A 26877-nucleotide genomic window follows, 5' to 3' on the forward strand; every position below is an offset into this window, starting at 1 on the left:
TCCCCTGTTGCTATCTCAACCACATTGTTGATGAATGATTCTTTTAAGTGTTTGTTATTATGATTCTCTGGTGTTCAGATTATTGCTGTTCTCAGCCTTGATTCTTAAGTTTAAACACAAGCTTTCAATTAAACTACACAGACTGGTTTTCAAACATGCCTTGACCAATATTATGATGGAAAAGTAACCTCTGTGAGCCATTCTAACTTGCTTTCTACGTATTTTGTTCAGAAATGTTATTACACAGTGAAAAAGTGTGGCTCTGGAAAAGCACAACAGGTTAGGCAGCATCCGAGGAGCAGGAGAGTCAACATTTTGGGTATAAGCCCTTCATCAGGAATTTGAAAGGGAAGTAGGCTGAGAGATAAATTGGGGGGGGGGGGGGTATTGGGGGTGGAATTGGGAGGGGGGGGGGGGAGAAGGTAGGTGGGAAGGCAATAGGTGAATGCCGTTGTGAGAATGATCTTTATTATCTAAGCTGTATGTTGTAATTTTCTACAATGTGAGCAGAGTATTTCCAGCAGATTGTTTGGTGAGAGTGATAGGTTCTTGGGCATTAAGGGATGAAGGAGTCATGAGGATTAGACTTGAAAGACTGCATAGCCTATTGCTGTTCCTCTTTCCCATGTTGTTATGCTCTTGTAGGAACTGATTGTGGTCAGTGGACCTGTGAATTAAATCCTCAGGATTCAATTGATGTATTTGTTTCATTCCCTGAGATGATGTATAATGCCTGATGCTCGCCTAATTATTCAGCATTTGTGTAGATAAGGCAGAGTATATCCTACCTCTGGTCAGCAAAATGTATTTAATTCTGCTCCCAGGAAGGAATAATGTTACTTGATTTCCCTTATGAATTACAAAGTTCTTTCATTTTGAATCTGAAACTAAGCAGACAGCAAAACAACTTCGAAATTGTGATTGACTCCATTCCTGATGAAGGGTTTTTGCCCGATTTTCCTGCTCCTCGGATGCTGCCTGACCTGCTGTGCTTTTCCAGCACCACTCTAATCTTGACTCTAATCTCCAGCATCTGCAGTCCTCACTTTTGCCTAGTCTACCAATGAAAGGTCCCATTTGATCACGGGAACATAGGAACTGGGAGCAGGAGTAGGCAATTCAGTCCTTTGAGCCCCCTCTGCCATTTAACATGATTATAGTTAATCTTCTCCTCGTCTCCACTCCACTCTCCAGGCTGCTCCCCACCTTATCAATCCCCTTTAGCATTTTATACACCTCAATCAGATCATCCTCATTCTTCTGAACTCTAGTTGAGTACATGCACAAGCTATTTGACAGCTCCTTGTACGACAGTCCTTTCGTGCCTGGAATCAACCTGGTGAACCTCCTCTGAACTGCCTCCAGTGCCATCACATCCTTCCTCAAGTAAGGAGACCGAAACATTGATGATTTTTATGATCCTATGACATATTATTATGGGCTTTCAGAATTTTGTATCACAGCATGGAATACTTTCAGTCGGCAACGACCGCGTTTTGTGTTTCTCTTTAACCTCCTGTTTTTAGGATTGTTGTGAGGGCGTTGATATTTTTATACCTAATTCCAAAAAGATTAAAATGAAAACACTGGACACGATACATCCTGTTCATACAATTAATCAGGTCCCAACTGGCAACAAAGGTGTCATTTATAAATCAGAGAAGGAGGCGTCCTGCAAAAAGGTATCTGGGATATACTGCACATTTAGTTTCATACGACATCCTTTACACTGTTTATTATAATCGACAATAGACAATAGGTGCAGGAGTAGGCCATTCTGCCCTTTGAGCCTGCACCACCATTCATTATGATCATGGCTGATCATCCTTAATCAGTATCCTGTTCCTGCCTTATCCCCATAACCCTTGATTCCACTATCTCTGAGAGCACTATCCATCTCTTTCTTGAAAGTATCCAGAGACTTAGCGTCCACAGCCTTCTAGGGCAGAGCATTCCATATATCCACCACTCTCTGGGTGAAGACGTTTCTCCTCAACTCTGTTCTAAATGGCCTCCCCGTCACTTTTAAACTGTGTCCTCTGGTTCTGGACTCACCCATCAGCGGAAACATGCTTCCTGCCTCCAGAGTGTCCAATCCATTAATCATTTTATACACCTCAATCAGATCCCCCTCATCCTTCTAACCTCAAGTGTATACAAGCCTAGTCGCTCCAATCTTTCAACATAGGATCGTCCCGCCATTCCAGGAATTGATCTTGTGAACCTACCCTGCACTCCCCTCAATACCAGAATGTCCTTCCTCAAATTTGGAGACCAAAACTGCACACAATACTCCAGGTGCGGTCTCACCAGGGCCCTGTACAGCTGCAGAAGGATGTCTTTGCTCCTATACTCAATTCCTCTTGTTATGAAGGCCAGCATGCTATTAGCTTTCTTCACTGCCTGCTGTACCTGCATGCTTGCTTTCATTGACTGATGTACAAGAACACCTAGATCTCGTTGTACTGCCCCTTTACCTAACTTGACTCCATTTAGGTAGTAATCTGCCTTCCTGTTCTTGCCACCAAAGTGGATAACCATACATTTATCCACATTAAACTGCATCTGCCATGCATCTGTCCACTCACCTAGCCTTCCAAATCACCCTGTATTCTCATAACATCCTCCTCACATTTCACTCTGCCACCCAGCTTTGTTCATCAGCAAATTTGCCAATATTACTTTTAATACCTTCATCTATATCATTAATGTATATTGTAAACAGCTGCAGTCCCAGCACCGAACCTTGTGGCACCCCACTGGTCACCGCCTGCTATTCCGAAAGGGACCCATTTCTCACTACTCTTTGCTTCCTGTCCGTCAGCCAATTTTCAATCCAAGTCAGTACCTTGCCCCCAGTACCACGTGCCCTAATTTTGTTCACTAACTTCCTATCAAAGGCTTTCTGAAAGTCCAGATACACTACATCCACTGGCTCTCCTTGTCCATCTTCATAATTACATCCTCAAAAAATTCCAGAAGGTTAGTCAAGCACAACTTCCCCTTCGTAAATCCATGTTGACTCTGACCTATCCTGTTACTGCTATCCAAATGAGTCGTAATTTCATCTTTTATAATTGACTTCAGCACCTTTCCCAACACTGACATCTGGCTAACCGGTCTATAATTCCCTGTTTTCTCTCTCGCTCCCTTCTTGAAAAGTGGAACAACATTAGCCACCCTCCAATCCGCAGGAACTGATCCTGAATTGATAGAACATTGGAAAATGATCACCAATGTGTCCACAATTTCTAGAGCTACCTCCTTCAGTGCCCTGGGATGTAGACCATCAGGTCCCGGGAACTTATTAGCCTTCAGACCTAACAGTCTATCCAACACCATTTCCTGCCTAATATAAATTCCCTTCAGTTCATCCATTACCCTAGGTCCTTCAGCCACTATTACATCTGGGAGATTGCTTGTGTCTTCCCCAGCGAAGACAGATCCAAATTACCTACTCAACTCTTCTGCCATTTCCTTGCTCCCCATAATAAATTTACCCATTTCTGTCTTCAAGGGCCCAATTTTCATCTGAACCATTTTTTTTCTTTACACATACCTAAAAGAGCTTTTACTATCCTCCTTTATATTTTTGGCCAGTTTGCCTTCGTACCTCATTTTTTCTCCACGTATTGCATTTATAGTTACACTCTGTTGCTCTTTAAAAGTTTCCCAGTCCTCCGGCTTCCCGCTCACCTTTGCTATGTTGCACTTCTCTTTTATCTTTATACAGTCCTTAACTTCCCTCGTCAGCCACGGCTGCTTTCTTCCCCTTTGGAATGAACCGATCCTGCACCTTCTGCATTATATCCAGAAATACCTGTCATTGTTGTTCCACTGCCATCCCTGCTAGGGTATTGAACCATTGAACTTTGGTCAGCTCCTCCCTCATAACTCCATAGTTCCCTTTGTTCAACTGCAATACTGACACTCCCGATTCTCCCTTCTCCCTCTCAAATTGCAGATTAAAACTTATCATATTATGGTCACTACCTCCTAATGGCTCCTTTACTTCGAGGTCCCTGATCAAATCTGGTTTGTTGCGCAACCCCAGATCCAGCATTGCCTTCTCCTTGGTAGGCTCCAGCACAAGCTGTTCTAAGAATCCATCTCAGAGGCACCCTACAAACTCCCTTTGTTGGGGTCCATTACCATCCTGATTCTCCCAGTTTACCTACATGTTGAAATCCCCCATAACAACTGTAGTAATACCTTTGCGACAGGCCAATTTCAACTTCTTATTCAACGTACACCCTATATCCAGACTACTGTTTGGGAGCCTGTAGATAACTCCCATTAGGGTCTTTCTACCCTTAGAATTTCTCAGCTCTATCCATACTGATTCTACATCTCCTGATTCTATGTCCCCCCTCGCAAGGGCCTGAATATCATTCTTCACCAACAGAGCCACCCCACCCCCTCTGCCTGTCAGTCTGTCCTTTCAATAGCATGTATAGCCTTGAATATTCATTTCCTAGGCCCCGTCCATTTGAAGCCATGTCTCGGTTATCCCCACAACATTGTACCTGCCAATTTCCAACGGAGCCTCAAGCCCATCCACCTTACTTCTTATGCTTCGTGCATTCATATATAATATTCTTAATTTGTTACTCCCCTCACCCTTCCTATCAGTCCCTATTTCACTCGACCATACATAGAGAAAGGTCAGTGACCTGAACCATTAACTCTGTTCATTGAACATGCCTAAAAGGAGACTAGAAGTTGAAACTTTCCATTTTGCATTCATCAGAACTAAGAACCACGAAACAGACTTGGAAAATAAAAACATCATTTTATACAGCAATGAAAAAAGAATGTTGATCGGTTGGCCCATCGTTGGTGTGGAGATGCAGCAATCTTAATTCTCAGATCAGAAAGTAGATTCTGATTGGTCAGGATATTATCATGGGAATGGCCCAGAGTTTGGCTGTCTCCGTGTATGTTATTGGTATAAGAAGTACAATGCATGCACAAATTCCTTTTACCAACATAAAACAGGGTCCTGTGCATTTATATACGGAGTTTCTAGCACAAACAAGTACATCACGCTGTGAGGCCCACTGATGAATTTAAATTGTTTCTTGATGTCACTCAGCACAATCTGGATTGCAGGTCGTTCTGCTATAATGCACATGTTGTTAATGCGAGTTAGCTGTAATGTGATTGACAATTTGGGGACACTGTTTCTAAAGCGCAACTTTTCTATAATGTGGAGAATGCAGCCATCATGTTATAGAAAAACTCCCTGCATTTAATGAATAATTTCCAGTAGCAGAATCACACCTAATACTGGATGCAATTTCAGAGGTTTGCAAGCTGATGGAGCATACTTCACGCTCTTACATATTTCCAACATGTAAATGACAAGCTTGTACTATTTCAATCCTCAGCTGCATCAAAGAACTTCTTTACACAATTTAATAAACTCTATCATGGATCACATTTACCACCGGAATGGAGCAATCAAATAAACTCCTTTTCCTCGAATACTGGTTGAGAAATCTGACAATGAAAACCTCATTCTACTAGTCAGTACTCATGCTGAGATTTCTACAGTCCTATGCACTATAAGATCAATTTTATTGGTAACCTTGTGAATAGGTTCATGTTTCACCTTGATGATGAGATAGGCCATTTCAAAATTATCCTACATGATATCCTGATCACATCATCACTTATTTTAAATCATGAAAATGCATGAACGTGCTCCATGTTTGGCCCTGGTTGGTGCCAGGTCTACCTCCCAATACCGTGGCATGGAAAGGTGTCTCTAAAATTTGGATGACAGGTTAATTCAACTGATTATCTCATCCTGCTACTACACAGTAAACCCACAAGTAATTTTCTCTATGAACAGAATGTTGTTACCAAACCAAACAGAAATTTTGTTGACCACACAAATGAGTAATGTGATATATGAGTTTCAGTGCCGGTGTGATGCCAAATACGTTGCCTTATGCCCCAATGACTAACAACTGTATCCAATCAAACTTCCTACTGATCATTCACAGCAGGCAGGTTGCCAATTATGTTCAATCAGACTCTGCTTGCAAGCCTGAGAAAATTATATCCACCATTCGACTTGATGTTGCTATTGGAAATCATTTATTAAACAATCCGGATTCTGCTGAGAATTACAATGGAAAACAATTTAAGATCATCAGCTGGATTCTCAGTGTAGTATGCTAGAAGCTACATATACAAATACATGGTTTTATACATGCAAAAGGAATTTGCACACACATTGTCCATTCTCAAAAAAAGGGTCACGGAGACAGCCAAACTCTGCCACATTCCCACGGTAACATCCTGGTCAATCAGAATCTACCTGCCTGGTCTGAGAAGTAAGATCAGCAATTCATGCTGTATTTCTATACCAATGATGGCCCAACCAATCAGCACTGTCTTCCCACGCTGTATAAAATGGTGTCTCTTTTTTTTCAAGTTTGTTTTTTGCAAGATGAATGCAAGATGAAAAGTTACACCTTCTAGCTTTCTTCAACAATGTTAAAATTTCCTTTACCCCACAGATGCTAGCAGACCTGCTGAACAATTACAGATGTTTATTTTTCAGATTTCCAGCATCTGCAGTGTTATGCTTTTGTACTTTTTTTTATCCTCAGTATTGTCCCCATTTCCTGTCAAGATCCTGACTCATGGTGGGGAAGAACTCTGCACTTACAGCAAACCTGCACCATAGGTAGAATTGTCATTCTTGGAATGTATGTCAAGATGGTGGAAATAATTTCCAGTGGTTCCAGTGGTGTAGAGGCGGGTGCTTAGATTCAGAATCTGTACAAATTCTTTCAGATCAGTGTAGGCAACACCCTAAAACTGGGGTACCCAACTCAACTGCATGGTTTTGTGGTTAACCAGCATGCCTTTTCTTTTTGTTCATTCACCGAATGAATGAATGGCTAGGCCAACATTTATTGCCCATCTCTAATTGTCCAGAGGGTAGTTAAGAGTCATACTGCATGGAAACAGGCCTTTCAGTCCAACCAATTCATGCCAAACATAACCCCAAACTAAACGAGTTCCACCTGCCTGCTCCTGGCCCATATCCCTCCAAACCTTTCCTATCCAAATGTCTTTTAAATGTTGTGATTGTCTCCTCATCCAACGTTTCCTCAGGAAGTTCATTCCACATGGGTCAACCATATTGTTGTGGGTCTGGAGTCACACATAGGCCACACTAGGTAAGGGTAGCAGATTTCCTTCCCTAAGGGGCCTGATGGTTTCCAACAATCGACTACTGTGCCTTGGTCATCATTATACTCTTAATTCCAGATTTGTTTTTTAATTGAATTTAAATTCCATGGTGGGAATTCAAACTTGAGTGCCCAGAACATTCCCTGAGTTTTGGGATTAATAGTCTAGTGATAATAGCACTGGGCCATTGCCTCCTGTACTAATGCCTGCTGGTGAACTCTGCACACAGCAGGAAGCCCCACCAGTATTGTGTGTCTCCACTACACCTCCATTCAGTACATTCCATACCCTAACTAAGGACTTAAGCCCAAAACGTCGATTCTCCTGCTCCTCGGATGCTGCCTGACCTGCTGAGATTTTCCAGGACAACACTCTTGACTCTGATCTCCGGCATCTGCAGTCCTCACTTTCTCCTAACTACATGCCAAATGCAAAATACGTTTTCATGTCACCTTTGTTTCTTCTGCAGATCACTTTGCATCCATGCCCTCTTGTTCTTGTTCCTTTTACAAGCAGGAACAGTTCTCTCTATCTGCTCCATCCAGCCTGCTACCTTTATCAAATTCTCCTCTCAGCAAGGAAAACAGTTCCTCAAAACCGATGTTTCTCATTCCTGGAATAATTCTTGAAAATTGCTTCTGCATTCTTTCCAGTGCTGAACTTACAACTGCACCCAACACTGCAGCAGAGATCTAACAAGCATCTTGTACAAGTTCAACATCTCCTTGCTCTTGTACTCTGTGCTGCTATTAATAAAGCCTGCAATAAGCATCATATTAACTACTCTCCCCAGCTGTTCTGCCACTTTTGATGCTTCTGCAGCCCACTTTGCATTGCACCCTTTATTTTGCATTGTCTTTCAACATTCTTCCTACAAAAATGCATCACCTCACAATTTCTTTCATTGAAACTCACCTGTCATTCTAACACTCACTCCACCAACTTGTCAAAGTCCTTCTGGGGTTCTACACTGTCTTCGTCACTATTTGCAATATTACAAAATTTCTTGCAAACTTTGAAATGCGACAGCCAATCTACTATCCTTGAAGGCTGGCTATTTTTTAAAGGGAAGCTGGATGAAACGTTTGCTTCAATGTAATTGCCTTGAGAGATGGGAGGACATCGTGACAGATGCAGCACTGAAGCTGCTAGTTGTGCAGGATGGGCAGAAGTAGAAAGGTGTGGTCCTGCTGCGCTATGCTGCTGAGGTTTGTGCCCTGCAAGTTGCCCGGGCATTTAAGCACACAATGCATCACTGCTGAACCTGACTCTGTCCTCACACAATCCTCATCTACACCCTGTTTCCAGGAGCAGACAGTGGGTATCAAAAGGAACACCCAATTGACTTCAATTCCAAATTGACAAGTCCAGCCACACAATCCCTTCTATATTAACCTGGCGTAAAGATGCGAACTGAAGCAACCCAATGATTGATGTCAACTAACTCATAGAATCATAAGGATGTACAGCATGGAAACAGACCTTTTGATTCAATGTGTCCATGCCAACCAGATATCCTGAATAAATCTCATTCCATTTGACAGCATTTGGCATCCCCCTAAACCCTTCTTATTCATATATCCATCCAGATGCCTTTTAAATGTTGTAATTGTATCAGCCTCCATCACTTCCCCTGGCAGCTCATTCCAGACATACACAACATTCTCTGCGTGAAACAGTTGTCCCTTTTATGTATGACTCCATTTTCAAGGAGGCCACATCGGGTGCAGCGGATGCAATAGATGATGTGTGTGGAAGTGCAGGTGAATTTGTGGCGGATATGGAAGGATCCCTTGGGGCCTTGGAGGGAAGTAAGGGGGGAGATGTGGGTGCAAGGTTTGCATTTCTTGTTGCAGGGGCAGGGGTTGGTGGGGGGTGTGGACCTGACGAGGGAGTCACGGAGGGAGTGGTCTTTTCGGAATGCTGATGGGGAGGGGAGGGAAATATATCACTGGTGGTGGGGTCCATTTGGAGGTGGCGGAAATGACGACGGATGATACGCTGTATCACCTTCTCCCAGCCTGCCCCCTGTAAAATGCCATCCCATATTCCCAATTCCTTCGTCTCCGCTGCATCTGCTCCCAGGAGGACCAGTTTCAATACCTTACAACCCAGATGGCCTCCTTCTTCAAAGACCGCAATTTCCCCCCAGACGTGATCGACGATGCCCTCCACCGCATCTCCTCCACTTCCCGCTCCTCCGCCCTTGAGCCCCGCCCCTCCAATCGCCACCAGGACAGAACCCCACTGGTCCTCACCTACCACCCACCAACCTCCATATACAACTCCCTCCGTGACTCTCTCGTCAGGTCCACTCCCTCTACCAACCCAACCTCCACTCCCGGCACCTTCCCCTGCAACCGCAAGAAATGCAAAACTTGTGCCTACACCTCCCCCCTTACTTCCCTCCAAGGACCCAAGGGATCCTTCCATATCTGTCACAAATTCACCTGCATCTCCACACACATCATTTATTGCATCCGCTGCACCCGATGTGGCCTCCTCTATATTGGGGAGACAGGCCGCCTACTTGCGGAACGTTTCAGAGAACACCTCTGGGACAGCCGGACCAACCAACCCAACCACCCCGTGGCTCAACACTTCAACTCCCCCTCCCACTCCACCAAGGACATGCAGGTCCTTGGACTCCTCCATCGACAGACCATAACAACACGATGGTTGGAGGAAGAGCGCCTCATCTTCCGCCTAGGAACCCTCCAACTACAAGGGATGAACTCAGATTTCTCCAGTTTCCTCATTTCCCCTCCCCCCACCTTGTCTCAGTCAAATCCCTCGAACTCAGCACCACCTTCCTAACTTGCAATCTTCTTCCTGACCTCTCCGCCCCCACCCCCACTCTGGCGTATCACCCTCACCTTGACCTCCTTCCACCTATCGCATTTCCAACGCCCCTCCCCCAAGTCCCTCCTCCCTACCTTTTATCTTAGCCTGCTGGACACACTTTCCTCATTCCTGAAGAAGGGCTCATGCTCGAAACGTCGATTCTCCTGCTTCTTGGATGCTGCCTGACCTGATGCGCTTTTCCAGCAACACATTTTCAGCGCTGTCCACTACACCTCCAATTTTGGTGTCATCTGCAAACTTAATAAGCACACCTCCTACGTACATATCCAAATCATTTACTTAAATGACAAAAAGATGTGGACCCAGCACCGATCCTTGTTGGGTTGCAGGCCTGTAGTCTGAAAAAGAACCCTCCACCACCACCCTCTGTCTTCTATCTTCAAGGCAGTTCTGTATCCAGATTGCTAGTTCTCTCTCTATTCCATGTGATCTAACCTCACTAACCAGTGTACCAGGGGGGGATCCAAGATAGGGGTGATCCAGCAAATCTGAGTCTATAGTGCTCCTCCCAAGACTTAGGCAAAGTGAGTCACCCAGCCCAACCACACTCACCAAATCATTTAAAATAGCTTTTACTTAATGTAATTAGTTGTTTAGTATTGAATTTAAACAATTTAATCTTCAGTAAAAATGACTCAAGGGAAGGGAGCCCGCAGCTCTCAGCAGGCAGGAACCCCTCCCCCACTCTCTCCAGCTGCAGCAGAGGCGTCCACAGCCGCCCCGGGGGACTTACCTACAGTGACAAGCCTCGTGGAAATGATTTCCAAACTGGATGCGAAGATCGACGCTTTTATTGAAGAATCCCGAAGCCTATGGGACTCACTCTCGGTCGTGCTGCAAACGCACGACCGAGACATTAAGGAAATCGAGCGCCGAGTCGGAGGGGCGGAGCTAAAGGCCGTGACCTCTGAAACTACAGCACAATCAGCCGTGGATCGGGTCCGGACTCTCGAACAGCGAGTCCGGATCTTAGAGAACCACATTGACGACCTCGAGAATCGAGGTCATCGAAAAAATATTCGTTTGCTGGGCCTTCCCGAACGGGAAGAGGAAAGCCAGCTTGCAAGGTTCCTTGAACAGTGGCTTCCACAGCTTTTAAATCTGGACGCTGGATCAGGCCAGGTAAGGGTGGAATGGGCCTACTGGGTCGCAATACGCGGGCCCGGCTTGAACCAGCGCCCCCGCCCGGTCCTGTTCCAGCTGCAGAGCTATAGGGAGAAGCAGATACTCCTAGAAGCTTCTAGAAATCTTGGAAAAGATCCGCATGCCATGATCTATAAAGGATCCAAGATCATGTTATTCCAGGACTTTTCCCCAGCTTTGGTCCGAAAGAGGAAGGCGTTCGATGAGGCGAAGAAGTGTTTAAGGGACTTAAATATTCAGTACTCCTTACGCTACCCAGCGACGCTACGCTTTAACCATGAAGGATCCGTGTATAACTTCGGATCGCCGGAAAAGGCCAAGGAATTTTTGGACTCTCTTAGATAAATTGTAAGAGATAATTGATGTTGGTTTGCTTTCCCCCCACTCCGGTTTACATCCCCCCCTCTTTTTATTTTATATATTCATCCCTTTTTTTTACCTTACTGTTTAATATTATCTTGGGGGGTGGGGAGAGGGATTTACTTATTTGTTCTCTACTTAACGATTTTCTCCCCCTCCTTGTTTTGTTTTATTATTCTATATATATATAGGCCGGGGGTCTAGTTAATGTTGGTGGGGGCAGGTGGTTACCGTATTCTATTTTACCTCTGTCTTTAGGAGCGGGTTGTTTTCCCTTGTTATTTTGTATTATTATATTTAATTATTACTTGTTGAGGTTGTAATTTTATAGTTATATATGTTTATACATGGTATTAACATTACCAAATATATCCATGTGTTGGTGTGGGTGAGGGGGTGGGGGTAGGGTGCTCACTGTTAACTCTAGCTCTGTAGTATATTTGAATTTTCCTCATCCTATTGAGGAGTGCCTGGGTCAAGGGTGGGGCAATGGTTGGGAGAGGATACGATGGACCTTTAGAAAGGAAGTGATACCCCCTGGGAACAAGGGGGGAAAATCTCCATTTAAATACGTTTTATATTTTTTTTATTTAGAAATAGTTTTTTATTATATTGTTGTGAGTGTATTAGAGAGCCTTTATTTTTGTGAATTTTATATGCTCTATACTCGGGATGTTCTGGATAGGGTTTCCCCTCCCGACGGGTCTCAGATTTGCCCAGACGATTATGGTTGATCAGTCGGTTAAGTGGTGCACCTGGAATGTCAAGGGGAGTAATTCACCAGTCAAAAGGAAGAAAATATTATCAAACCTCAAGAAAGAAAGGGTTGATAATAGCTCTCCTACAGGAGACACACTTATTGGATAAAGAACACTTGAAATTACGACAGGGTGGATTTGATCAGGTCTTTTTTTCTTCTTTTAGCTTAAAAAGCAGGGGAGTTGTTATTCTTATTCGGAAGAATTTCCCTTTCAAAATCCTAAATCAGATAAAAGACGAATCTGGATGATATATTCTGATTAAAGCTCTTATAAATGGAGAGGAAATTGGGATTTTAAATTTGTATTGCCTCCCCCGGCACATCCTTTTAAATTTATAGCGGAAGCCTTCTCAAAATTGATGGCTCTCGGTGCCCTTCATACAATTATAGGGGGAGACTTTAATTGTATTATGGATCCGGAAAAAGATGGGATCCCCAAGAGTACTGCAGGAGTATCTCCCAGATCTAGACAATTGGTGGATTTGAACAGAGAATTAGAACTAGTAGATGTATGGAGATACCTTCATCCACAGGGCAGAGATTTTTCTTTTTACTCCAATCCACATAAATGCCAGACCAGAATCGATATGTTTTTTGCCCCCTCGATTTTTTTAAATTCCATATCATCCTGTAAAATAGGCAGTATAGCAATTTCCGATCACGCTGCTGTATATATGGAAATCAAGGCGAGGAACAATGGGACATCCCCCCGGCATTGGACCCCTTCCTGATGAAAGGTAGTAAATTTGTAAGGTACTTCTTTCAAGAATTTAAAACTTTTTTAGAAATTAATTTAGGTACGGCTAGCAATCCATCAAGGATGTGGGAGACCATCAAAGCTTACACGCGAGGTTGCATCATCTCATACTTAGCGACCGAGAAAAAATTAAAGGGAGAACAACAGCTCACTTAAAAGCTGCTGAAACAGCATACGCTGATAGACCTTCTATTATCAAATTGCAAAGGATTATGGCCCTTAGGACAGCTCTAAACACCACACTTACCCAAACGGCTAAGAGGGAAATATTATTTGCAAAACAAAGGTTATAAGAATTTGGCGATAAACCGGGTAGATACTTAGCATTTCTTGCAAAGAAAAAGAAGGCCCCTCAAACTATCACGTCTATCAAGGAAAGTACGGGTATTTTGACTCATGATCATAAAAGGGTTAATGCAATCTTTAGAAAATTTTATTCTGATTTATATAAATCGCAGGATTGTGAAGACAGGACTAGGAGGATGCAATCATTTTTTAAAAATGTGACCTTTCCGGGCCTACCTCCAGAACAGGTATTGGTCTTGAATGTTCCCCTAACAATCCAAGAAATACTTGACGCAATCAGGCAACTTCAGAGTGGTAAGGCCCAGATGGCTTTCAAGCTGAATTGTATAAAGAATTTACAGGAATATTGGCTGGTCCACTTATGGACATGTATAACTATGCATATTAGTCAGGGCTATCTCCCGCCTTTGTTAAAAGAGGCAAATATCTCTCTTATCCTTAAAAAAGAAAAGGATCCAGAAGATTGTACGTCATACAGACCAATATCCTTGCTAAATGTAGATTTTAAAATCCTCTCTAAAACGTTAGCATTGAGACTAGAAAGGGTACTGCCACATATCATAAAGGAGGATCAGACGGGGTTTATTAAGGGCCGTAGATCATCCAATAATGTTAGAAGAGTTTTGAATGTGATACAAGCCTGCCATCAGGGAAAGATACAAGGAGTAGTGTCTCATTAGACGTGGAAAAGGCATTCGACAGGGTTGAATGGTCATATTTGTTTTACACATTGGAAAGGTTTGGCATTGGAAAGGTGGTTACCAAATGGGTCTCAACATTGTATAGTGATCCCAAAGCAGTTGTGATTACCAATGGATTAGGCTCGGATACCTTCAGTGTGGATAGAGGCTGCCGTCAGGGATGTCCTCTCTCGCCATTGCTATTTACGCTAATAATTGAGCCACTAGCAGAAGCTATATGGGCTGACCCTAATATAACGGCCCCAGGATTGGTACAGGTAAACATAAAATTACCTTTCATGCAGATGATGTTCTCTTATTCCTCAGTAATCCTCTGATGTCCGTGCCTCACTTAATCCAAGTTATTAATACATTTAGTGCATTCTCAGGCTATAAAATTAATTTCTCAAAATCGGAGGCTATGCCAATGGGTGGCCTTGCTATGATACCCCACTTAGTGGACGGATCCCACTTTCCCTTTCCATAAGACCATAAGACATAGGAGCGGAAGTAAGGCCATTCGGCCCATCGAGTCCACTCCGCCATTCAATCATGGCTGATGGGCATTTCAACTCCACTTACCCGCATTCTCCCCGTAGCCCTTAATTCCTTGTGACATCAAGAATTTATCAATTTCTGCCTTGAAGACATTTAGCGTCCCAGCCTCCACTGCACTCTGTGGCAATGAATTCCACAGGCCCACCACTCTCTGGCTGAAGAAATGTCTCCGCATTTCTGTTCTGAATTTACCCCCTCTAATTCTAAGGCTGTGTCCATGGGTCCTAGTCTCCTCGCCTAACGGAAACAATTTCCTAGCATCCACCCTTTCCAAGACATGTATTATCTAGTAAGTTTCTATTAGATCTCCCCTTAATCTTCTAAACTCCAATGAATACAATCCCAGGATCCTCAGCTGTTCCTCGTATGTTAGACCTACCATTCCAGGGATCATCCGTGTGAATCTCCGCTGGACACACTCCAGTGCCAGTATGTCCTTCCTGAGGTGTGGGGACCAAAACTGGACACAGTACTCCAAATGGGGCCTAACCAGAGCTTTATAAAGTCTCAGTAGCACAACAGTGCTTTTATATTCCAACCCCCTTGAGATAATTGACAACATTGCATTCGCTTTCTTAATCACGGACTCAACCTGCATGTTTACCTTTAGAGAATCCTCAACTAGCACTCCCAGATCCCTCTGTACTTTGGCTTTATAAATGTTCTCACCGTTTAGAAAGTAATCCATGCTTGTATTCTTTTTCCCAAAGTGCAAGGCCTCGCATTTGCTCACATTGAATTCCATCAACCATTTCCTGGACCACTCCTCCAAACTGTCTAGATCCTTCTGCAGCCTCCCCACTTCCTCAGTACGACATGCCTGTCCACCTAACTTTGTATCATCGGCAAACTTCGCTAGAATGCCCCCAGTCCCTTCACCCGGATCATTAATATATAATGTGAACAGCTGCGGCTCCAACACTGAACCCTGCGGGACACCGCTTGTCACCGGCTGCCATTCCGAAAAAGAACCTTTTATCCTAACTCTCTGCCTCCTGTCAGACAGCCAATCCTCTATCCATACCAGTTGCTCACCTCACTATGGGCCCTCACCTTGCTCAGCAGCCTCCTAAGTGGCACCTTATCAAAGGCCTTTTGGAAGTCTAGGTAGACCATATCCACTGGGTCCCCGGTCTAACCTACTTGTCACCTCTTCAAAGAACTCCAACAGGTTTGTCAGGCACGACCTCCCCTTACTAAATCCATGTTGACTTGTTCTAATCCGACCCTGCTCTTCCAAGAATTTAGAAACCTCATCCTTAATGATGGATTCTAGAACTTTACCAACAACCAAGGTTCGGCTAATTGGCCTATAATTTTCCATCTTTTGCCTTGATTCTTTCTTGAACAAGGGGGTTACAACAGCGATCTTCCAATCATCTGGGACTTACCCTGACTCCAGTGACTTTTGAAAGATATCAACCAACGCCTCCGCTATTTCCTCAGCCACCTCCCTCAGAACTCTAGGATGTAACCCATCAGGGCCAGGAGATTTATCAATTTTAAGACCTTTTAGCTTTTCTAACACTTTCTCTTTTGTAATGGCAACCATACTCAACTCAGCCCCCGACTCCCTTTAATTGTTGGGATATTACTCATGTCTTCCATTGTGAAGACTGACGCAAAGTACTTATTAAGTTCTCCTGCTATTTCCTTATCTCCCATCACTAGGCTTCCAGCATCAGTTTGAAGTGGCCCAATGTCTATTCTTGCCTGTTGTTTGTTTCTTATGTATTGAAATAAACTTTTACTATCATTTCTAATATTACTGGCTAGCCTACCTTCATATTTGATCCTCTCCTTCCTTATTTCTCTCTTTGTTATCCTCTGTTTGTTTTTGTAGCCTTCCCAATCTTCTGATTTCCCAGTGCTCTTGGCCACTTTATAGGCTCTCTCTTTTTCTTTGATAGATTTCCTGACTTCCTTTGTCAGCCATGGCTGTCTAAGCCCTCCCCGGATAATCTTTCTCTTCTTGGGGATGAACCTCTGTACAGTGTCCTCAATTTTACCCACAAACTCCCGCCATTTTTGCTCTACTGTCTTCCGTGCTAGGCTCTGCTTCCAGTCTATTTTTGTCAGTTCCTCTCTCATGCCCTCATAGTTACCTTTATTTAACTGTAACACCATTACATCCGATTTTGCCTTCTCTCTTTCAAACTGCAGACTGAACTCTACCATATTATGATCGCTGCTTCCTAAGTGTTCCCTTACTTTAAGATGTTTTATAAAGTCTGGTTCATTACATAACACTAGGTCCAGAATAGCCTGCTCCCTTGTGGGCTCCATGACAAGCTGTTCCAAAAAGCCATCCTGTAAGCATTCCATGAATTCCCTTTCTTTGGATCCACTGGCAACATTATTTAGCCAGTCCACCTGCATATTGAAGTCTCCCATGATCACTGTGACCTTGCCTTTCCCGGTACATGTTGCGCCCTGGTCCTGACCACTGTTAGGAGGTCTGTACATAACTCCCACTATGGTTTTTTTTGCCTTTGTGGTTCCTCAATTCCACCCACACAGATTCCACATCATCCGACGCTATGTCATTCAGCACCATAGATTTAATTTTGTTCTTAACTAACAAGGCAACCCCGCCCCCTCAGCCCACCTCCCTGTCTTTTCGATAAGTTGAAAACCCTTGGATGTTTAACTGCCAGTCCTGACCCCCCTGTAACCACGTCTCTGTGATGCCTACCACATCATAATCATTCACGATGATCTGTGCCATTAGTTCGTCTGCTTTGTTATGAATGCTACGAGCATTCAGATAAAGTGCCTTAATGTTAACTTTCTTATCATTAGAGATATTGGAAGTCATATTGGTGGTCCCTGGAGGGTTTCTTATATTTAGGCATTTTTATTACCCCAGTATTTGGTCAGTTATACAAGGCTAACTTTGTGCATTTACTGGAAAGGATAAAGCAGAACCTCCAGCAATGAGGAGACCTTCCAATTTCCTGGCTGGGTAGAATAGCACTAATTAAAATGAATGTCCTGCCCCGTCTCCTATACCCTATGAGAATGCTTCCGGTGATGCTGCTGAGGCTGGCACTACGTAAATTATATGGCTAGTTGGATTCCTTTATCTGGAACAGGAGAATCGACGTTTCGGGCATAAGCCCTTCTTCAGGAATTCCTGAAGAAGGGCTTATGCCCGAAACATCGATTCGCCTGTTCCTTGGATGCTGCCTGATCTGCTGCGCTTTTCCAGCAACACATTTTCAGCTCTGATCTCCAGCATCTGCAGTCCTCACTTTTTCCTTTATCTGGAATCATAGACGGCCCCTCATTAAGTTGAAGAAGCTACAGCTTCCACAGGCAAGGGGAGGATTGGATTTCCCAGATTTTAGGAAATATCAGTTAAGTTCCCTATTAAGTTACATAGCTGATTGGGTCTTGTCTGACCTGCAATCAATTTGGCTGGACATCGAGGCTTCTCAAGTAAAATGTCCACGTATTAACCTTTTATTTTCAGACAAGAGGAAAATCATTACGGATCACTGTAAAAACCCTATAATACTAAACACAATTAAAGCTTGGAATATAATGTGGCAAAATGAGGGCAACTCACATAAAACATCCCCCTATGCTCCAATAGTGGGAGCATGGGGATTCCAACCGGGGTTTACAGATGCCACTTTCAAACTCTGGAGATCCAGCGGTATCTCTTGTTTAGCGGATCTACTTAAAGATAGGGTCCTGATGTCTTTTGAACAGCTGCGTCAGAAATTCAGATTACCTAATGGAGACCTCTTTCGATACTTCCAAATTCGAGATTACATACAGAAGAAGACTACGTTATTAGATAGTCTTTATAAATCAGATAGAGAATGTAGAGTGCTATGGCCAATGGGGGTATCTTCCGTCAGTACTATTTATCATTTACTACATGATGAAGTATCGGGAGATATGGACAATCTGCTTAAAACATGGGATCAGGATTTGGGACTAGAAATCTCTATAGAAACGTGGAATGACATTTTGGAAAACGTCAGAAGAATCACCATCTGCAACGGACCTCAGGCTATCCAGCTGAAGATACTTCATAGGGGCCATATAGCACCGGATCGATTGGCAAAATTTAAGGCAGGAGCACCTCCAATGTGTCCCAAATGTAAAATAGAGGTGGGCACTCTTGTACATTGCCTATGGACCTGTCATAAGATCCTTAGATATTGGACTAAAGTAGCAAATGCTCTGACAGAAATTTTAGGAACAAAAATTAGAGTGGACCCTGTATCTCTCCTTTTGGGCTTCTCGAACTTACCCCCCTGGATATGCACAGGAAGAGATTATTTTCTATTCTCTCTTTCTGTGCAAGGAAAAATATTTTAGTAAACTGGGTGGCTGAGGGCCCCCCTGGACTTTCAAATTGGCACAGATTAATTATGGAATGTATTCCCCTTGACTTCCTTACAAATATGGTGCACCAAAAGACCAAATTATTCCATAAAATATGGCAGCCCTTCTTGAATTATATAAATACAGATATTTCAGCCATCCTAACAAAGGCTTTTATTTAATTGAGATGGCGAACCTGGCTGGTCCGGGGCCCCTTGGGAGAGGAATCCCGCACGAATACGGGTTCTGTTACATTTGATGTTAACACATTCTGAGCATGTATCTCACTACCCAATTTCTGTGTTATCCGTCGTTTTTTTTTCTTATTTGAATAATGTAAGAGACTTAATTATACACTCTGGTTAGTTGTAGGTTAGATTAGTAGTTAATTGAGTTTTGTTTTTTTTCTCTCAGTATTTTTCTTTTGTTAAATTTTGGTTATTATTTATTTAAGATTTAATTGTATATCAATGTTTATACTTGGGTTTTTTTTATTTTTGTAAACTTGTAAAAATGTTAAATTTTCAATAAAAATATCTATATAAAAAAAACCAGTGTACCACGAGGAACTTTGTCGAACGCCTTACCGAAGTCCATATAGATCAAGTCCACTCGTCTCCCCTCATCAATCCTCTTTGTTACTTCTTCAAAAAACTCAATCAATTTCACGAGACAAAGCCATGTTAACTATCCCTCATCAGTCCTTGCCTTTCTAAACACATGTAAATCCTGTCCCTCAGGATTCTCTCCAACAACTTGCCCACCAGCAATGTCAGGCTCACTGGTCTATTGTGTCCTGGCTTTACCTTACGACCTTTCTTAAATGGTGGCACCACGTTAGCCAACCTTCAGTCTTCAGGTACGTTGTCTGTGGCTATTGATGATACAAATATCTCAGCAAAGGGCCCAGCAATCACTTCCCTAGCTTCCCACAGAGCTCTAGGGTACACCTGATTAGGTCCCAGGGATTTATCTAACTTTATGAGTTTTAAGGTGTCCAGCACCACCTCCTCTGTAATATGGACATTTCTTCATGATATCGCTATTTATTTCCCAACATTCTCTTTCTTCTATGTCCTTCTCCACAGTAAACAGTGATCAAACTACTCGTTTAGTATTCCCCCATGTCATGAGGTTCCGCACATAGGCAGCCTTGCTGATCTTTGAGGGGCCCTATTCTCTCCCCAGTTACCCTTCTGCTCTTAATATATTTGTAGAATCCCTCATCATAGATCAGGGATTGATCTGGGATCCTCCTAGTCTTTCAGGTCCAGTGGCACTTTTGGTGGTTCTTCACCAAGTCAGCATCCAAGGCAATCACCAAACTCTTATAACAAATGCAGAAAACATTAGAGAAACCCACCAGATCTGACAGCATCTGAGTACAGAGTTCTGGGGAAAACTTTGATTTGTCATCAGCGATGCTGCCAGACCTGCTGAGCTTTTCCAGGAACTTCTGTTTTTGCTTTTGAAACAGAGTTAATGTTTGATTCCAGTATGATTGTTCTTCTGAGCCGAAAGGTATTGGAAAATAGACTTTTTTTTCCCACTTTTGACAAGAGCAAGCGGGCAGATGTTGTGGAGGCCCAGAACCCTTAAGTGCACTGTCCTCTTATCTCTGAGTGATGAGACTCCTTACCTGCAATGCCTTCATTTAGTGTAGAAAGAGGGACAGCCAATTCCTCACTGAGGCCTGTAACCTCATTCAGATATTGTCCAGTTCTGCTTCGAATGCCAGACACAATGCTCAGGTAGGGTGGCTGAGTCCTACTGGTCTGCTCAGGCGGGAGCAGCATTTGGCTGTCACTGTTGCCGTAGAGGCCAAGACTCGAAAAACCACGGTGCAATTCACAGTCTTCGAAGTCCGCCGTGAGGTGATGCAAAGGCGACGCCTGTGCTGAAGACAGAAATGCTGCATCCGAGACCAGCGGTGAACTGGGAGGAGACAAAGAAGACAGCGAAGACCTGGACGACAATGAGGTTACCGATTTGGGAGGCTCAACTGAGGATTTCACAGCAAGTCCCGAAGCGGAGGATTCAGCGGAGTCCCCAAACGCTGGCTCTTTGGGGGATTTGGTCACCTCATTTTCGTGGATGGTGGTGATGGGCCCTGAAGGACTGTAGCCGGTTTTTTCCTGTAGCATAAAGTCGAGTTTGTACTGGTAGTCCAGGTCAGGTGTTTGATCTGACTGGTTGTAATAAAGCTCGGCGGAACTGAGCGAGTTCAGGGATCCTCTGCTGGAAGTGTTGAGGGATCCTCGGCTTGATGTCAGTGACCCTAGACTACTCCCAGACGAGACTGACAGTGTGCTCGCTGAGAGACTGTAAATGAGAGAGATACATTAAATGAGAAACGCCTTCATGATAGTGCGTCGACAAAACTGTCACCATGGTAACTCAGTTTTAATAATGAGTTGCTTATTAATAGCACTGCCTCTGGGCTGCTTCAAGTATGTCAACACTGTTATCAGCTCAGGGGAAGAAGGAGTTAATGCTCCACGTATCATTTTGCATGTCTGTGAGGATACTACCATTAAAAATATTTCTTCATAACTTCCATCCCTTTAGATTATGACTTAAGGGTGGTTGTGTGGAAGTAAATAACTATAACCTTCTGAAAACGCTGATCAGTGTGAACTTGCCCCCAAAGGTACATCAGCAAGTTATTAATACATTGCCGATGAACATTTAACTGAATATTGTGGGACAGTTTCAAACCTCCAGCATCAGAATAAAGGTTTTGAGACTACAAATCATCATTTAAAATTCTTTCAATTCCCAGAATACTTTGGGAAGAATTAGCTTGATTACAGCAAAGAGACAGCACATCACAACATGGACCGGAAGTATTTCTATAATGTATTACAGGATATTAAAACAATGAATCAAAGGAGGGGTCCAAGGCATGGATGGGATGGATAGGAATGTAATTTTTCTATTAATTGAGGGGTCAATATCCTGGAGATATAGATTTAAGGTAGCTAAAAAGGCTAGGTTAAGGATTTTATTTTCACTCAGAGGGTGGTGGGACTCACTGCCTAAAAAGATAGTTGAGTCAGAAACTATCGTAATGTTTGAACAGTCTTTAGAAATTCACTGGTTATGTCATAGTCTCCAGGAAAACGGAATGAACGTGGTCAGATTGTTGTCATAGAATCTCTACAGTGTGAAAACAGGCCCTTCGGCCCAACAAGTCCACACTAACCCTTTGAAGAGTATCCCACCCAAACCCATTCTTCTACATTTACCCCTGACTAATGCACCTAATCTAAACATCCCTGAACACTATGGGCAATTTAACATGGCCAATTCACCCAAACTGCACATCTTTCAATTGTGGGAGGAAACTGGAGATCCTGGAGGAAACCCATGCAAACATGGGGAGAATGTGTAAACTCCACACAGATAGTCACCCAAGGTTGGAATCGAACCCAAGTTCCCTGGCGGTGTGAAGCAGCTGTGCTAACCACTGAGCCACCATGCCATCCTGACTGAAATATAGCCTGGCCTCACAAAGGCTCAGTGTGACTGAGCACCAGCATGGGTGGCAGCAGTGGGATTCGAACCCACACCTCCAGAGAAATTGTGACCGCTAAGTGCTACTAATGCCTGAGTCTCCTGACCAAGATTAACCATGGACCTCCAAGTGAATGTCAGATGAACTTTATCTGGGTCATCCTTTAATTGCTTTGTGCTCAGTGCAAGGTAACCCCAAACTATGTGGGGGAGGGGAAAGAGAAAGATTCCTGTGATTTTCTATTTCTGGCAACTTCAGGCCTATGATTTTGCTCAAAAATAGCAAGCTGAACAAGTAGTTTCCTTATTGTTTGAATTTAAATGATTACACGTGTTTAAAATTTCTTTAGCAGTTCTCATTTGAATTATTTCTCACTGTGACGATCCTGTTCCTTTGACGAGGCTAGATTGTCTTTGGGTTTTTTTCAGAGAGGTTGTAAACCACTCAGACTCCAAAACGTCTGAGTATTTGGATAGAGTTTAGGGCCCATTTGTTTACAGCTAACAAATATTGCCTCAGGCAGAAGATTTTCATGTTTTAAAATAGCTTGTATAATGAAGGGGAATAGCCAGTCCTAGCAGTTGAGTTTTTGATTCAGTTCAGCAGCACTATGTGTGAAGAAAGGCCAGCCTGGTACTCTCCCTCCTTCTGCCCTTCTGAGTTCATAACCTGTAAGCTTTCTGTGTCATTTTCACTCTTTGTGCTAAGGGGTTTGTTTACTGGGACTGTTGCAAGCATTTTGGAACAGCATTATTAAGTCGGGATAGCCTTTCGGGTTCGGATAGGATAAGTTATTCAGGTATTCTAATTTCGATTTGTTGTGTTTCGGTCTGTAATTTTGTAATTAAATTCTATTTGTTTAAAACTTGGCATCTGATCAGCTAATTCACTCCGGGAATATCCACTATACACTTAGCTGAAACAAACAGCAAAGTTACGGTCTTGTTTTGAGGGGTCAGGCCTGGTACATAACACTCACCAAATAGGGAGGATTCTCCATTTTGAACTGCTAATAATATGGGGCTGTCACAGCTTTGCAAAACGTCCCCTTCCCCAGAAATCATTTGACTGTTTATCGACTTCGATTCTTAAACATGAAGGAACACGATATTTCGATGATGTTAACAATCTCAGGACTGGCTGCTTTATCTGATTCGACGCAGCCCACCTCTCTTCAGTTGCATACAGTGGACTCTGAGCATGGTGTTGTCAGTGCGAAACAGCGGAAAGTGTCCAATTTATGTTATATGCGCAGTCAAGAAAATGCCAAGGGAGAGAAGCAGCAACAGAAACACTTACTTATCAAATTCTTTCCTAAATCTGGGTATCACTGGGATGGGAATGGCTACCTGAATGTGACTACAGGAGTACAAGCTGATCAAAGACATCAGAAAACACAGAATCCCTGCAATGTGGAAACAGGCCATTTGGCCCAACAAGTCCACACCGACCCTCCAAGGAGTAACCCACACTGACCCATTCCCTTAACCTATTACTCTACATTTATCCCTTACTAATGCACTTAACCTACACACCTCTGAACACTATGGATAATTTAGCTTGGCCAGTTCACCTAACCCACACATCTTTTGACTGTGTGAGGAAACTGGAGGACCCAGAGGAAACCTCACAGACATGGGGAGAATGTACCAACTCCACACAGATTCCTGCCCGAGGCTGGAATCGAACCCGGGCTCCTGGTGCTGTGAGGCAGCAGTGCTAACCACTTAGCCAGCATGCCTGAGCCACAAATTGTTGGAGGTGATTATAAAAGATAGGATTTATGGACCTTGAGAGAGGCAAAAACTCAATTTTTTAGAAGTATCCTCTGGAGCCAATTATCAATTACAGCTCCGAGTTCCCCCAAGGAGCATTTATTATCTTTTATTCGATATATTTGACACCAGGTGTCTCAAAGGGTTATTCACTGATTGCTGAGAAATACAAACCAGGAACTGCAGCTGTTCGAGAGGGCAGCTCGCCATCACCTTCTCAAAGACTGCTGCCCACTCAACCTGGGCTGCGTGAGCTGACCTCGGTCAGGGCTTTGGCACAGGATAGGGAAGTGAACCAGGATTTCTCTGGGTAGTCTGATCACTGTCCTGCACTTCAGAATGTTGAGCAAAGGCAGAACTGGACTGCATTCTCTGCTAAGAATCACCTGAAGCTTGTACCTATCACTAACAGATAGGGGTCACAGTGAGGAGGGAGAGCTGAACACTGTGGGAAAAGGGAGAGGGGAAGGATGAAAGTGACAAGTAGTGGCAGTAAACACATGAAGAACAGTATTATAGATGGAAATTTCATGCAAAAAAACTGGTTTGAAATAGCATGCCTTGTCTTGTGAGTCTAACCTAACTAAAAACCTGACCTATAAAACACAAGAACAAGATGGATTTGACATGAAGTAAATAATGACAATTAGTTTTGATCTTATCGGAGAGTTTGGAAAGCCTTGTAGCAGCAAACAGGAACTTTCTTTGTTGCAGTCATCTATTACTTTAGTCTTTGAAAGGAGAACAAATCACAATGAAAGACAAATTCATGACAACTTGGTAAAGTGCAAACATCAGACTGATTGAACCTCAGCTGACTGAATTCAGAGTTTTTGTTCCATGTACCTAGATCTACATCTCACAGATATTTATGTTACTGTGGCTGTGTTGGTAGCTCTCTTTTTGCTGAGTCTGAAGGCTGTGAGTACAAGTCCCTCACTGGAAATTTGAATGCATAATCAAATTGGACATTTTTGTGCAATACTGAAGGGGTGCTGCACTATTGGAGGTTACAATGAAGCCCCATCTGCCCTCTCTGTTGGATATGAAAGATCTCGCTTTGAAGTAAAGCAGCAGAATTCTCCTAGATGCCCTGGTCAATATTTAGCCCTGAGCCAACCTCGCTGAAACAGATGATCTGCTCATGGCCTGCTCATGGGACTTTGTTACGTGCAAATTGGCAGCCACATTTCCTACATTACAACAACAACTACATCCCCACCATTGGAAGCGATTAGGACATTCTGTGGTCAGAATTAGGCTAAATAAATGAAGGTTCTTTTTCTCTTTACAAGCTGTTTACTCCTCAGTTAGTAAACCAAGAATAAAACAGATTCAAATACTGGTTGGCTGCTGCAGTACATTTTCTGAGTTTATGCAAAACAATTCTATTTACATGCTGAGAGGGCAATGAATTGGAGGATTGATGAAGGTAATGGATTTTGAAAGCTACATGTAGTGCAGGGTACAGTTCCCATGTGACTCAGACCAACGAAATAAATTTAAAAGTGAGAAATCTCCAGATAATCATTCCTTCAAATTTATTCAGTATAAATTTATAAGTAGTTAAATGTAAATGGTTGAATTTTCCATGAATTTCACAAGAACACATACCTTTTAAGTTGTGAATGTAGATACATAATTAGTTGTGTCGTATCTTCAAGATGCTGCACAAGCCTTTTCCTCTTCTCATGTAATTTTAGTCTAAAAATAAAAGCAATAATAGATTAGCTTCAATAAATTGCTACATCTATGAAGCACAGTGTATAAACTTAATGCAAAGGCATCAGCATAAACAATATTTATAAAAATCTGTTCCAATCCATATGCCATCATATCTGTGCCAGAGTATATTTCCCTTGTTCTCTTGTACTTAAAATGTATTGAATATGAATATCATAGAGTCATAGAAATCACACAGCTTTGAAGATGCCTATTTGGCCCATTACATTTTCTACAGTTATTCTGAACACAACCTAGTTGCTTCTCATATCTCCGACAATGACATTTCCTTCAAATTTATCCATTTTGAATGCTACATTGAATCTGTATGCAGCATTCTATCAGGCAGTGTATTTCAAGTCCTAATCATTCTTGTATGAAGTCAGAAGTCACATAACATCAGGTTATAGTGCAACAGGTTTATTTGAAATCACAAGCTTTCGGAGTGCTGCTCGTTCATCAGGTGAAGTGCAGGGAAGCGCAATGTGCCTGTGAGCTTCCCTCCACTTCTCCTGGCAAAGGAGTAGCACTCCAAAAGCTTGTGTTTCAAATAAACCTGTTGGACTATAACCTGGTGTTGTGTGACTTCTGACTTTTTCCACCCCGGTCCAACACCAGCACCTCTACATCATTCTTGTACAATAAAGCTTTTCTTCATGTCACCTTTGGTTATTTTATGAATCTCCTCAACACTTCTGTTTATCAACCATGCAGCCACTGATAATAGTTTCTAGTTTTCTTCATGATTTTAAACAACTCTAACAAGTTTCCTCTCAACTTTCTCTGTTCTGTGCAGCACAAGCCTATCTTCTTCAGTCTATTCACATATCTGTAATTCTTTATCGCTGGAGATATATGTTTAAATTTCTTTGGCACTCTCA

General features: G+C 42.9%; 1 protein-coding gene across 2 annotated transcripts in view; it reads right to left on the reverse strand.

Moving 5' to 3' along the window:
• LOC122557495 (protein WWC2-like) overlaps positions 1 to 26877 on the reverse strand; it is a 242696-nt gene that overhangs the window by 46011 nt on the left and 169808 nt on the right. For both annotated transcript variants that reach the window (XM_087973644.1, XM_043705245.2), the window contains exons 10-11: positions 25889 to 25978; positions 20622 to 21304 (exon numbers count right to left, since the gene is read on the reverse strand). In XM_087973644.1, coding sequence (XP_087829770.1) covers positions 20622 to 21304; positions 25889 to 25978 — 773 coding nt within the window. The remainder of the gene's footprint in view (positions 1 to 20621; positions 21305 to 25888; positions 25979 to 26877) is intronic.

This window comes from Chiloscyllium plagiosum, unplaced genomic scaffold, assembly GCF_037043375.1.
Source record: "Chiloscyllium plagiosum isolate Xiang-an unplaced genomic scaffold, Cpla_swu_hap1 HiC_scaffold_2, whole genome shotgun sequence".
Classification (NCBI taxonomy): Eukaryota; Metazoa; Chordata; class Chondrichthyes; order Orectolobiformes; family Hemiscylliidae; genus Chiloscyllium; species Chiloscyllium plagiosum.